This window comes from Neoarius graeffei, chromosome 13, assembly GCF_027579695.1.
Source record: "Neoarius graeffei isolate fNeoGra1 chromosome 13, fNeoGra1.pri, whole genome shotgun sequence".
NCBI classification, from domain to species: Eukaryota; Metazoa; Chordata; class Actinopteri; order Siluriformes; family Ariidae; genus Neoarius; species Neoarius graeffei.
The window spans coordinates 46,418,777-46,432,123 of NC_083581.1; the positions used below are offsets into that span (position 1 = coordinate 46,418,777).

At 44.6% G+C, this 13,347-nt stretch overlaps 1 protein-coding gene across 2 annotated transcripts; it reads left to right on the plus strand.

Annotated features, from left to right (window-relative positions):
* The first annotated feature begins 418 nt into the window (after positions 1–418).
* Positions 419–13,088, plus strand: mogat3a (monoacylglycerol O-acyltransferase 3a). 2 transcript variants are annotated; one of them, XR_009656171.1, is made up of 7 exons: positions 419–766; positions 6,350–6,528; positions 6,676–6,880; positions 9,276–9,450; positions 9,698–9,893; positions 10,010–10,089; positions 12,532–12,621. XR_009656171.1 is itself a non-coding variant. In XM_060937867.1 (7 exons), the coding sequence occupies exons 1-7, from the start codon at positions 673–675 to the stop codon at positions 12,604–12,606; spliced, it is 1,008 nt and encodes a 335-aa protein (XP_060793850.1). In that variant the 5' UTR covers positions 420–672; the 3' UTR covers positions 12,607–13,088. The 2 variants fall into 2 exon arrangements, 1 of the variants encoding a protein (XP_060793850.1); XM_060937867.1 differs by having other exon boundaries at positions 420–766; positions 9,698–9,897; positions 12,532–13,088.
* The last annotated feature ends 259 nt before the right edge of the window (positions 13,089–13,347 follow it).

The window sequence follows — 13,347 nt, forward strand, 5'->3', positions numbered from 1 at the left end:
CATCACAGGGCTGACACATAGACACAGACGACCATTCACACCTACGGTCAATTTAGAGCCACCAGTTAACCTAACCTGCATGTCTTTGGGGGAAACCGGAGCAAACCCACAAACTCTGCACAGAAAGGCCCTCGCCGGCCACAGGGCACCTTCTTACTGTGAGGCGACAGCGCTAACCACTACACCACCGTGCCGCCCGACCGGAATTCTTTCTTTCTTTCTTTAATACATAAGGACAGACAGACAGACAGACATTTTTTTTTTCTCGCGCGCGCCCTCTGGCGGGGATTTGGAACAAGACGGTGAGCTGTGACGTCAGCACCAGTTCCCATCTAATTGGTCAGAAGTGCGTTACTCGGTGTGGGTGGGGTTATGGTTTCAGGCTTTCTTTATCCAATCACAGCGAAGGAGGGGGTGTGCGTGTGCTTGGAATGTGGGTGGGGAATAATAAATGTAAGGTGAAATAAACGTTTTCTGCTGAGGACTGAAACAGAGTTGTTGTGAAAAGTCTCCGGATTTAATAAACAAACGCTACCTCGGGACACGCCCATCCGAATTACAGCACACCAGAGAGAGAGAGAGAGAGAGAGAGGGGCGGAGTTGTGAAGACACGGAAATCACGGGAGCACGCGTGCGTGTGTGAGTTGACGGTGTGTGTGTGTGTGTGTGTGTATGATGGTAGAGTTCGCTCCGTTAAATATCCCGGTGAGGAGACGCTTACAGACCGCCGCCGTGCTGCAGTGGGTCTTCTCTTTCCTCGCGCTCGGTGAGTGATTATAAATATCATTAATTAAATATTAACATTACTAGACTAATCATTATGCTAATATATGCACTTTTTTTTACATAAAATTAACTTGAGATTTAAGCTATTCTGTATCATCATTTGTTTATTGACTAACTATAAAACCTCGTTTACATCACAGTGCTGCTGATTCTGCATGCTGATTGGTCAGAAGGTGTTGATTAAGTTTCTATAACAGCAGCTCTGACAGTAGTGGAGCTGAAATTCCTCTCTGCATTTAACCCATCTGAAGCAGTGAACACACAGACACAGAGCAGTGGGCAGCCATGCTAACAGACAGTGGCGTGCACAGACATTTTGGGGGGCAAGTGCTCTGGGGGGAAAAAAGGGCACTTTTTTGTGCATGTGGAACACCTTATTATAAAAGTCTGAGATTTAACCCTCCTCTTGTGTTCGGGTCGCCACTGACCCGTTTTAGTTTTTAAACAACCACTTAATGTTAATTTATTACATCAAGGCTTTTTGACTTTGCCAGGAATCTCTAGTTGAACAAAATAGAAAAAGAAATTTTTGTTTTCCTAAATCTGAAAATGGTCTAGCAAAAAATATAATACTTATGTGCAGTTGTTTCTGTATGCGACGGGCTACTTCGCGACAAAATAATTACAGCTTGGGCTTAGAGGGCAAACAATACATTTTCACTCGATTCATGTGTTACCTGGCTGGTGGGGCAGGGGAAGAGCTGACTGACTGCCCAATGTGTTGTCTGCGCTACGACAAGGCCGTGGCTTCCAGGACGCTATGCTGCTGCAACCTCACATCGAATGCACTGCATGCTTGTTCACGTGACAGAGCAAGAGAGACAGAGGTCCGGTGTGTGTGCGGAGGGGGCACACATCGGGACAGTATTTTCACACACGCTTTTAATGCCGCGGCTTTTCTAAAAGATCATGTCGACGTTGGCCTCAGTAAACTGTAAAAAAAAAAAAAATTCAAAAGGGCACTTTTTTGGGCAGAGGGGCAGGTGCTTGAGCACCACCTCGTGTCTATCTGTGCACGCCACTGCTAACAGCGCCCGAGCAGCAGTTGGGAGTCAGGTGCCTCGCTCAAGGGCACCTCAGCCCAAGGCCGTTCCATATTAACCTAACCGCATGTCTCTGGACTGTGGGGGAAACTGGAGCACTCGGAGGAAACCCACGCAGACACAGGGAGAACATGCAAATTCCACACAGAAAGGCCCCCGCCGGCCTCGAACCCAGAACCTTCTTGCTGTGAGGCGATCGTGCTACACCACCAAGGCCGTCCCATATTGACATAATCTACATGCCTTTGGACTGTGGGGGAAATCAGAGCACCTGGAGGAAACCCACATAGACACAGGGAGGGCATGCAAACTCCACACAGAAAGGCCCTCGCTGGCTGCTTGGCTTGAATCCAGAACCTTCTTGCTGTGAGTCGACCGTGCTAACCACTTACACCACCGTGCTGCCCCATGCACTCGTTCTAATGCATTATCTTTACTATAGTAACAGCTCATTCACAGGGACGTGTACAGCGGACACTCCACTGATAATAAACATATCTCATTATCTGTAGCCGCTTTATCCTGTTCTACAGGGTCGCAGGCAAGCTGGAGCCTATCCCAGCTGACTACGGGCGAAAGGCGGGGTACACCCTGGACAAGTCGCCAGGTCATCACAGGGCTGACACATAGACACAGACAACCATTCACACTCATATTCACACCTACGGTCAATTTAGAGTCACCAGTTAACCTAACCTGCATGTCTTTGGACTGTGGGGGAAACCGGAGCACCCAGAGGAAACCCACGCGGACACGGGGAGAACATGCAAACTCCACACAGAAAGGCCCTCGCCGGCCACGGGGCTCGAACCCAGACCTTCTTGCTGTGAGGCGACCATGCTACACCACCAAGGCCGTCCCATATTAACCTAACCTGCATGCCTTTGGACTGTGGGGGAAACCAGAGCACCCGGAGGAAACCCACGTAGACATGGGGAGAACATGCAAACTCCACACAGAAAGGCCCTCGCCGGCCGCTTGGCTCAAACCCAGAACCTTCTTGCTGTGAGGCGACCGTGCTAACCACTTACACCACCGTGCTGCCCCATGCACTTGTTCTAATGCATTATCGTTACTATAGTAACAGCTCATTCACAGGGACGTGTACAGCGGACACTCCACTGATAATAAACATATATTTTTTAAAATGCATAAGATGTTTCTTTAACGTTTATGGAAAGAGTCTTCAGTGTCGGGCGGCATGGTGGCGTAGTGGTTAGCACTGTCACAGCAAGAAGGTCCTGGGTTCGAAGCCGGTGAGGGCTTTTGTGTGCGGAGTTTGCATGTTCTCCCCGTGTCTGCGTGGGTTTCCTCCGGGTGCTCCGGTTTCCCACACAGTCCAAAGACATGCAGGTTAGGTTAACTGGTGACTCTAAATTGACCGTAGGTGTGAATGTGAGTGTGAATGGTTGTCTGTGTGTCAGCCCTGTGATGACCTGGCGACTTGTCCAGGGTGTACCCTGCCTCTCGCCCATAGTCAGCTGAGATAGGCTCCAGCTTGCCTGCGACCCTGTAGAACAGGATAAAGCAGCTAGAGATAATGGATGGATGGTCTTCAGTGTCAGCTCTTTGTAACAGAGTTAAAGCTGTAACTTTTTCTGACATCTTCAGGACAGAGGAGTTTACACTTTTTTTTTTGGTCACATGACAAGCTGCAGTTTTTGTATTAATACCAAGAGAGATTGGTGAGGGAACGACTGTTTATAGCTGCTATAATGTAAATGACAATAGGAACTAACTTGTTATACAGACATTACACAACATTAAGTGTAACCATAAACAGATACGATATGTTATGTAATAAACTTAAAAAATAATAATTGTCATATTGTTGTGATGTAAGAGGCACAAAACACTTGGGGACGTGCTGTTATGATCATGACATTGATTTTCTAATATGGTAGTAATCAAGTGAACAGGTATAATTCTGTCTTTACTTATTTATTATCTTTATGTCTCTCACTGTTTGGGTGTACGGGTGTACAGAGTGTTGAAGCGCAACTCTCGGATGTGTATCCACTAGGCCCAGAAGGCAGTGTCTGTAAGCCCTCCTGAGTCTAAACGCTTATCACACTCAAGCCAGACTCCACCTCCATCACTAGGACAGGTACACCCTGGATAGCTCGGCTTTGGGGCTGAGTGAACTAACGGAGTCACTGTCAACTTAAAAGTGCATACTATAAGAACAAAGCTAATAAGATCAACTTTGTGAGTGAACAAAGGAACACTGAAGAGGAATTCTGATTGGCAAAAAACTATACTGCACTCTCAAAATTGAGGCAACAGACCATACAGTCTGAGAAACTTGAAAAGCATTTTGCGAAACACTTGGGCGAAAGAGATTTCATCATGCAGCCAGAGCTAGCTGACCCTAATAGCTTTCACCATGTCATACCCCCAGAAGACCAAGACACTATTGATGAATCCCCCCCCCCCCCCCCCCCCCCCCCCCGAGGCGTCCGAGTTAGAGGACTACATGTCTAAGTTCAAAAACGGCAGGTGCCAGGGAACTGATGGAGTATTTAGCGAACAACTCAAATACTCTTACTCAAAACAGCTCCTTCTCTATCTAGTTCTGCTGATGGCAACGATATGGGAGTATGTGAAGGTCCCTAGAGGATGGCTGCTTTTTCGATCATGTGCCTTCATAAGAAGGGGTCAAGATCCCTAGCGGAAAACTACCAGGGTCTTTCTATCATCACAACACTGTCGAAGCTATTATCCATGGTTGTTGTCCAAAGAGTAAGGCCAGTTTATGAGCACATCCTACTGCCTACGCAGTTTGGATTCCGAAGCAATCGATCCACCTGTGATGCAATCTGCATTGTACGACATGAAAGAATGTAACCCACTCTTTGTTTGCTTTATCGACCTTAAGGTGGTGTATGACTGGGTACCACAAGATGCACTCTTTCGTGTCCTGGAGATCCGTCTTCGGTGCCCTAAACTGATCTCCATTCTTAAAGCTTTATACACCGGCACAATGGCCTGCACAAAAGGCGCCAACCACTATTTCAACACTTATGTCGGGTCTTGCCAACGTGCTCTTGAAAGTCCAAGCATATTCAATGTGTATATGGACTTTGTCATGAGATGTGCATACCATGAGATCAAAAGCCAATTCCCAGAGGCTGGAGCACGGATTGAGTTTGTTATACCGAATGAAGTGCCTCCCCGAGAACTTCGCACTAAGACGTCAAAACGGTGTGACCAGAATATTAGAACTCATGCACGCTGACGATATTGCAGTGTTCTCTGAGAACCTGGACGAGCTAAAGAAGATCTTAGAGCTATATGACAACACTTTCTCGAGATTTGGTCTACAGATGTAATATAAGAAGACGGAGACAATGGCCTTTAATGTTGATGAAAGCATACAATCTAGAACAAGCCTACTGACAGTAAACAATGTAGAAATAAAGAATGCGAGGCAGTTCCGCTATCTTGGCCATCTCGTTGCCAACACTGGGAAGTCATTAAAGTTTTTGCATCACAAGATTGCATCAGCGTTTGAAAAATGGATTGAGCTGAAGCACATGCTGACTGACCACGAACTCCACCTCAACACTCGCATGAAGATCTTGACTACTTGTGTGCGGTCCTGCCTATTGTACAGTGTGCAGACGGGGGAACTGTCAGGTGCTGAACTCCAGAAACTGAATGTTGTCTGGAATGGGTTCCTTCGAAAAATGATCGCTGGGGGCTATGCAATGAAAAACGCACCACCCAAAGGCCAATGTAAGAAGGGAACTGACCCTGCATCCCTAGTTGATTTTTGCCACATTCAGTATCTGAAGTATATAGCACACGTAGGCAGAATGGCTAATGACGCCATCCAGAAAGTTGCCATGTTCAACAAGAGAAGGAACTGGAAGAAGGTTGAGGAACTGCTTGGGGTCAACAAACATTAGGCCCTAAAAACTATGATGAACAAACAAGACTTCGAGCGGACGTTGGAGATGAGGTTCTGCTGCTCCAAGCAGCTGTGCCCCTAAGCCGATCTCGTGCCAAGAGGGAAATGATGATGTTTCATTGTGAATTTCATCAATATTTTTACCCAAATTTCACAGTACAGAGTTTGTTTTATCTGTAACCGCTTATCCCATGCGGGGTTGCAGGGGGCAAGCTGGAGCCTATCCCAGCTGACCATGGGCGAGAGGTACACCCTGGACAAGTCACCAGCTCATTGCAGGGCTGACACACACACAGAGACACAAACAACCATTCACACTCAGGGTTAATTTAGAGCCACCAATTAACCTAACCTGCATATCTTTGGACTGTGGGAGGACACCCACGCAGAGAACATGCAAACTCCACACGGAAAGGCCCTCGTCAGCCGCTGGGTTCGAACCCAGAACCTTCTTGTTGTGAGGCAACAGTGCTACACCACCATGCCGCCCCAGTACAGAGTAATGACAATAAATACCATACTGAACATTTTAACAAGTCAGCATTGATGATGACATACTGATTATAATCTTTATTATTTATTATAGTATGTGTGTGTGTGTGTGTAGCTCAGTGCTGTCTGGCAGCCTTTGTGTTGCTCTGCGTCAGTGATTGGTGGATTTTGGCTGCACTGTATGCTGGTTGGTTATATTTAGACAGAGACACGCCCACAACTGGAGGTCGAAGGTCACACTGGGTCAGGAGCTGGACTGTATGGAAATACTTCAGGGACTATTTCCCCATCTCGGTAAGAGGGAACTGGCTGATGTGTTATGCGGTCAAATGTCAAGGAATGATTCTGTACAGTACTTTAACAGAATTGAAAGAAATCTCATTATCTGTCTCACAGTCACTCCCTGTGTCTCCCTCTCTTTCCCTGTTTCTCTGTCTATAGTTGGTGAAGACGGTGGATTTGGATCCTAAATGTAATTATCTCTTTGGATTTCACCCTCATGGTGTTCTGGTGGCCGGTGCTTTTGGGAATTTCTGTACAGAAGCATCACAGTTTACCAAACTGTTCCCGGGCCTCACCCCATACCTGCTCATGCTGCCCTTCTGGTTCCGAGTGCCTTTTTTCAGAGACTACATCATGTATGGAGGTGAGACATGGACACTGGGTTACAAACAGGGGGTCATTCCCAAAAACTGAACCATTTACATACATGAGTGAATCACTCAAGGAGTCATTTTACAAATAGGAATGAATCGCGTAAGGAGTCATCGACAAACGTAAGTCAATCACTCGAGAAATCGTATCCAAAAAAAGGGAATCACCTGAGGAGTAATTTACAAATACGATCTGCTCTGACAGTATTCAAACAGCAAGGCCAGTTCTTTTATTTTTGCTATACATTGAAGACATTTGAGTTTGCGATCAAAAGATGAATACAAGATGATCGGTCAGAAGTTCAGCTTTCATTTCTGATACGTCTTGATGTATTAAACAACCCGCCCATTTTTCAAGTGATCAAAAAATATTAGAATGTATGACGGACAGGTGTTTCCTTTTGCTCAAATCTGCTCTGTTAGGTTGATTAATTCAACAGTTAATAGCTCTGAATGTCTACACTTGGGCTGTTTGCGAAACTCTATACTGATGTAATACACACATCATACTGGCCCAGTATACGCGGTGTACTGCGTGCTGCTCCCCACCGTAGTATACAGGCTAGTATGCAGGTATGACAACTTCCATGTAGTGTACTATTGACTAGTACGTTTGTGACATCATAGTCTACATCACCCAGGGGACTGGTAGCAGATTTATGCTACGGCCAAGAACATTCAACTTCTGAAAAACGTGCAGTCACTTACTCAACCTGGAAAACAGTAGAGATGCCAGCAGAAAGATCTGCGTCTCACCTACATGGCCTCTGAAGTTCTCTGAAGAACTTTACAGTAATACACTTCTTATTACAGTGGAGCGCCATTATAACACAGTAGTTGGGCTCCAAAGAATCGGACCGTTTTATAACATTATGGAAAATCTGGCATGGCTCAAGTAGAAAACATTCTGTGAGCTTTATTTTTCAGATAGACCAGTCCCCTTACTTACTTACACAGTCCACTTACTTACACTTTATTATAGGAATTATTTATATACTTGTATTCTAATTTTATTATATTGTTTAATTATTTGTGTTACATAGTACATAAGATAAAAAGTATATATTTGTTTACACTGCACATCATATTTTGTCTGAATCGGAGTGTGTATTTTCCCAGTTTCCGATGTGTCATGAATGCATTACATGCAAAATCTAGGACTTTTAACTCACCGTGTTGCATCATAGGATGCAGTAGCCAAAGAAGTGAGCTCTGACTGTATACTGTAAATTTTTTCCGGAGTAGTATATCATCCAGGTAACTCGTGTACTGCAAAATTTTTGTTTTTCATGTACCGCATACGACTTACTACTTTTCTACCAAGATCAGTATATGAGCAGCATCCAGTACTGAGTTTCAGATGTAGCATTGGTCGGTCTGAGCCCTGTTCCTTTACTTCGAGAGTAGAAATATAGAGGCCATATCACAAGACGCTAACCATCTATCAGCAGTAAGACACAGAAGGCCAGACTCCAATCAGAAAGAAATACAGAGACGAGACACAAAAGTTCCTAAAAGGCCAAAGTGTGGCGCAAGAAAGAATCTGCTCATGATCAAAAACATACAAGCTCATCGCTAAAGCAATGTGGAGGTAGTGCTGGGGCTTGCATTGCTGCTTCTAGAACAGGATCACTAATCTTTACTGATGTAACTCATCATGGGAGCAGCAGAATGAATTCAGAAATCTACAGAAACATTCTGTCTGCCAGTTTACAGAGAAATGCATCCAGTTTAATTGAAAATAACTTCATCATGCAAGAAGACATCCTTTCGATTGTGAAATGTGCATGCGTGTGTGTGTGGTGTCAAGTTGTCCAACGTTGCATCAGTAGACATTGCAATTCTATGTAGAAATACTTGAATTTGGACCAACTGGGTAACATAGACACCACCATTAAACATGTATACACACACACAGAGTAATTTATTACTGTTAGACTGTCACACACACACACACACACAGAGCATTTGACACTTATATGTGGGCAAAGTACTTATTTGGGGGAAGCCATGGCCTAAAGGTTAGAGAAACAGCTTTGGGTCCAAAACGTTGCTGGTTTGATTTCCTGGACCAGCAGGACTGGCTGAAGTGCCCTGGCGCAAGGCACCTAACCCCCAACTGATCCGGCAAGTGTGGTGGCGTAGCTTGTGTCTGATTAGCCAAAGAAAAACTGATGATCCGATTATCAGTTCAGGCAGGTAACCCGGTCATTAAAAATACATAAATAAATAAACAAACTTGTTCGCTCCGACAAATAAACACTGACAGATAGACAGACACACACAGGGGGGTGTGCAGACAGACTGGCAGGTGGTGGAATAACAGTGTAAACTGGATAAAATGTTGAAACTTTGACCCTGACCTTTAAACTGTGGACCTTTGACCAGGATTGGTGTCGAGTGAGAAGGCAAGTATGAGTTATCTGCTCAGTCGTCCAGGGGGCGGATCTGCAGCGGTGGTGGCAGTGGGCGGAGCTCCAGAGAGTCTGGAGGCACGGCCTGGAGCACTGACCCTACAACTACTGCAGAGGAAAGGCTTCATCAAACTCGCACTCAAACACGGGTGTGTGTGTGTGTGTGTGTGTGAGCATACATATTTGCTTGTGTCTGATTTTATTTGTTTGTAGTGCAGTGGTTAAGACATTGGACTAGTGATCGGAAGTTGCCAAGCTGCCACTGCTGGGTCCTATAGCAAGGGCCTTAACCCTTAACTGCTCAGTTATATAAATGAGATAAATGTAAGTTGCTCTGTATCAGGGCATCTGCCATATGTCTTAAACGTAAGAATTTTTGTTGTTGCGTGTGTGTAGAGCAGTGTTGGTTCCTGTGTTCTCCTTCGGGGAAAATGAGCTGTTTGATCAGATGGAGAACCCTGTAGGTTCCGCCCTCCGCCGGCTTCAGGACCGCCTCCAGAGGATTATGGGTGTTGCTTTGCCTCTATTTCATGCCAGAGGAGTGTTTCAGTACAGCTTCGGCCTGTTACCCTATAGAAAACCTATACACACTGTGGGTATGGCACACACACACATGCGCGCGCTCTCTCTCTCTCTCTCTCTCTCTCTCTCTCATTGGAGCAGTAATTGAAAACATGATTGAATAAAAGTCTCTCTCTCTCTCTGTAGTTGGAAGGCCGATACCAGCTGATCTGAATCTGTCTCCCACTAAAGAGGACATTGATTCTCTTCATCAGTGCTACATGGAGGTCAGTCACTGAGAGAGAGATATACAGTGGATATGAAAAGTAGCTGCTTTTTGCATCAGTGGTGACATATTTTTTCATTCCAAAACAATGGCGGTTCATCAGAATGTGCTGCTTAAAAGCTTCCTCTGTGACAGGAAACCATATATTTGTCTATCTTTACATTTTTCTATAGGTAGTACTTAAGTGTGAAGTTTCTCGGCACTCATTCTGTCCAGAAGGAGTTGAAGTTTGAAAGTGGACCATAGTTGGACCATAGTAGAGGTGTTCTCCCTCAACTGCCAGAGCATTAAAAAGTAAACAGGAGCTGATGAATTGGAACTGATTTTTGGACTCCATACTCGCTGTTTACCAGGCCTGAGGAGAAAGTTTGAAAACTCCCGTCCTTTTTTCCCCCTCGGGGTGGCTAGTCGTGCGGCACGGTGGTGTAGTGGTTAGCACTGGTGCCTCACAGCAAGAAGGTCCTGGGTTCAAGCCCAGTGGCCGGCGAGGGCCTTTCTGTGTGGAGTTTGCATGCTCTCCCCGTGTCTGCGTGGGTTTCCTCTGGGTGCTCCGGTTTCCCCCACAGTCCAAAGACATGCAGGTTAGGCTAATTGGTGGCTCTAAATTGACTGTAGGTGTGAGTGGTTGTTTGTCTCTGTGTGTCAGCCCTGGCGACTTGTCCAGGGTGTACCCCGTCTCTCGTCCATAGTCAGCTGGGATAGGCTCCAGCTTGCCTGTGACCCTGTACAGGATAAGCGGCTACAGATGATGGATGGATGGTGGCTAGTCGTCTCCCGGACATGCTAGCCTCTACCTGACACTACTCACCGCTGCCCTCCTCCTCGCCTTCCTCTTCAGCCACATCCCCACTCCCAGAATTCTCAATCACCCTCTCCAGTTTGTCTTCTTCAAAATAAAAGAAAAAAATTCCTCCATGCTGTCACTGTCCCAACTAAAAAAACACACATTCTCTTGCTCTGTGATCACTGATAACACCCCACAATAATCATGACCACAAAGTTGGACTTGACTGGGACCTGGATAGGATATGCAAATTAGATAAACTTCATCAACCACACAGATCATCTATGAGTCATCAGTTCATCCCATTATATCATATAACTGGTATTTTGATTGGATAAAATCACATCGTTCATTGCTTTCATTTCGAGAACTCCCTCTGGCTCTCCATTCATGTGGACGACTATTTGGCCAATCATTCCAGCACAACACAGTACTTTTTAGTGATTCAATACATTATGTTCGTTATTAACTCATCCAGCCGATAGGCGATGAGCTTATGCCATCATGTGTTGTTCATCGTCTGTTATTCGTCCCGCGTCATCCACATTTCATGAAAATCGCTTCTTTTCTCTCAATTCTTCACCAATTTTTATTCTTTTTGGCAGGAAGGTAGGTCTGCCTGGGATGCATATTGCTTCTACCCAAATTTGCATAATTGCAATTAATAATGAAGATATGGAGTAATTAAGCCCTAATGAGCAGTTTTCACACATCACTTCTTCTCCCTCAGTTCTTCACCGATTTTGATTCTCATCTCATTATCTCTAGCTGCTTTATCCTTCTACAGGGTCGCAGGCAAGCTGGAGCCTATCCCAGCTGACTACGGGCGAAAGGCGGGGTACACCCTGGACAAGTCGCCAGATCATCACAGGGCTGACACATAGACACAGACAACCATTCACATTCACACCTACGGTCAATTTAGAGTCACCAGTTAACCTAACCTGCATGTCTTTGGACTGTGGGGGGAAACCGGAGCACCCGGAGGAAACCCACGCGGACACGGGGAGAGCATGCAAACTCCGCACAGAAAGGCCCTCACCGGCCATGGGGCTCGAACCCGGACCTTCTTATTGTGAGGCGACAGTGCTAACCACTACACCACCGTGCCGCCCGATTTTGATTCTTTCTGGCATAAAGGTAGGGGTACCTAGGGTGCATATAACTTCTACCCAGATTTGCTTAATTACAATTATTAATGAAGTTATGGACTAATTAAGCCTTAATGAGCAGTTCAACAAAAATTGCTTCTTGGTCAATTCCTCGCTGTTTTGGATTCTTTCTGGCAAATAGGTCGGTATTCCTAGGGTGTATATAGCTTCTATCTAAGTTTGCAACATTTATTGCGCAAGGTGGCCCACTTTAGATCATTCCTTCTGGACTAGACGGGGCCGGAGTGAGCTACGCCGTCACTGATGCTCTTGTTATTTATCTATCACTCACAGAACTTTTTTGTTCATCATACACTTATTTGCTAAAATAGGTTGCCAAATGAGTCGACTGTTTATATACCTGGACAGCGTGTCCAAGTCAACAGTGATGTAATGACATGGCTCTATGGTGACTCTCTAGCTCATGGAAAAGCAAGATGTTTATTAGAAGGTTCACTAGTTGAGCCAAAAATGTGTGTGTGTGTAATGTTATTTTTCCTCTCTACAGGGTCTGACGCAGCTTTTCGAGGAGAACAAGGAAAAGTATGGCATCGATAAAGACAAACACCTCAAATTTATCTGAAACCTGTCTTTGTCTCAAACTGTGTGTCTGTCTTTGTCTGTCTACCTTTCTAATGGCCTGGTGTGTGTGTGTGTGTGTGTTATCTGAAACATTTAGGAAATTAAGAACTCCTAAAAACAATTCTTGTCCTAATTAATATGAAAGTGAGTTGGTGATGTCACAACTATAAATGAGCATTTATAGGAGATTTTGGTTGTCTTACTGTAGTGCCTTGATCCCTGCGTGCTTTAAGTGCCAGCATTTGATTGGTTAGTGATGTGTATGTGGGTGAACAGCCGAATTTTAACTTGTGTTACGTGACCTTGAGTCTTCAGAGGAAATAAAAATGTTCAATTGGAAATGTCTGAACTATTGAACAAACTTTATAATATATACTTTTAAAATGGAATCCATGATTGTGGGTATTTTTTACAGACATTGTTATTATAACAAAAGTTCTGAGCTGTAACACATCTGGATTTAATAAAAGGTTTTTAAATCAATCATTCTACATGCATGGTGTAAATTCAGTGCTGCCCTCTGAAGTGTGAAGATTTTCTTCTTTGATGTTAAAATTTTGACATTAGCATTGGACAGTAAATAAAATAATTACAGTGATTAAATGCACCATTAGATTATTTTTCACTTAATTTCTGACAAAATTTTGTCAGTGTCATGAAGGCCATAATAACAGATAAAATGTTTTACTGATCTTTTTTTAACTTGAAAGCTAAAGCTAATAAATTCATAATTTTTTTTATC

Bases quoted from the DNA above. Each gene is read 5' to 3' on its own strand.
- mogat3a (XM_060937867.1), top strand. From the start codon at position 673: ATGATGGTAGAGTTCGCTCCGTTAAATATCCCGGTGAGGAGACGCTTA. The intron at 6,529-6,675 runs GTAAGAGGGAAC...CTCTGTCTATAG, and splicing joins GGGACTATTTCCCCATCTCG to TTGGTGAAGACGGTGGATTT. The intron at 6,881-9,275 runs GTGAGACATGGA...ACCTTTGACCAG, and splicing joins AGACTACATCATGTATGGAG to GATTGGTGTCGAGTGAGAAG.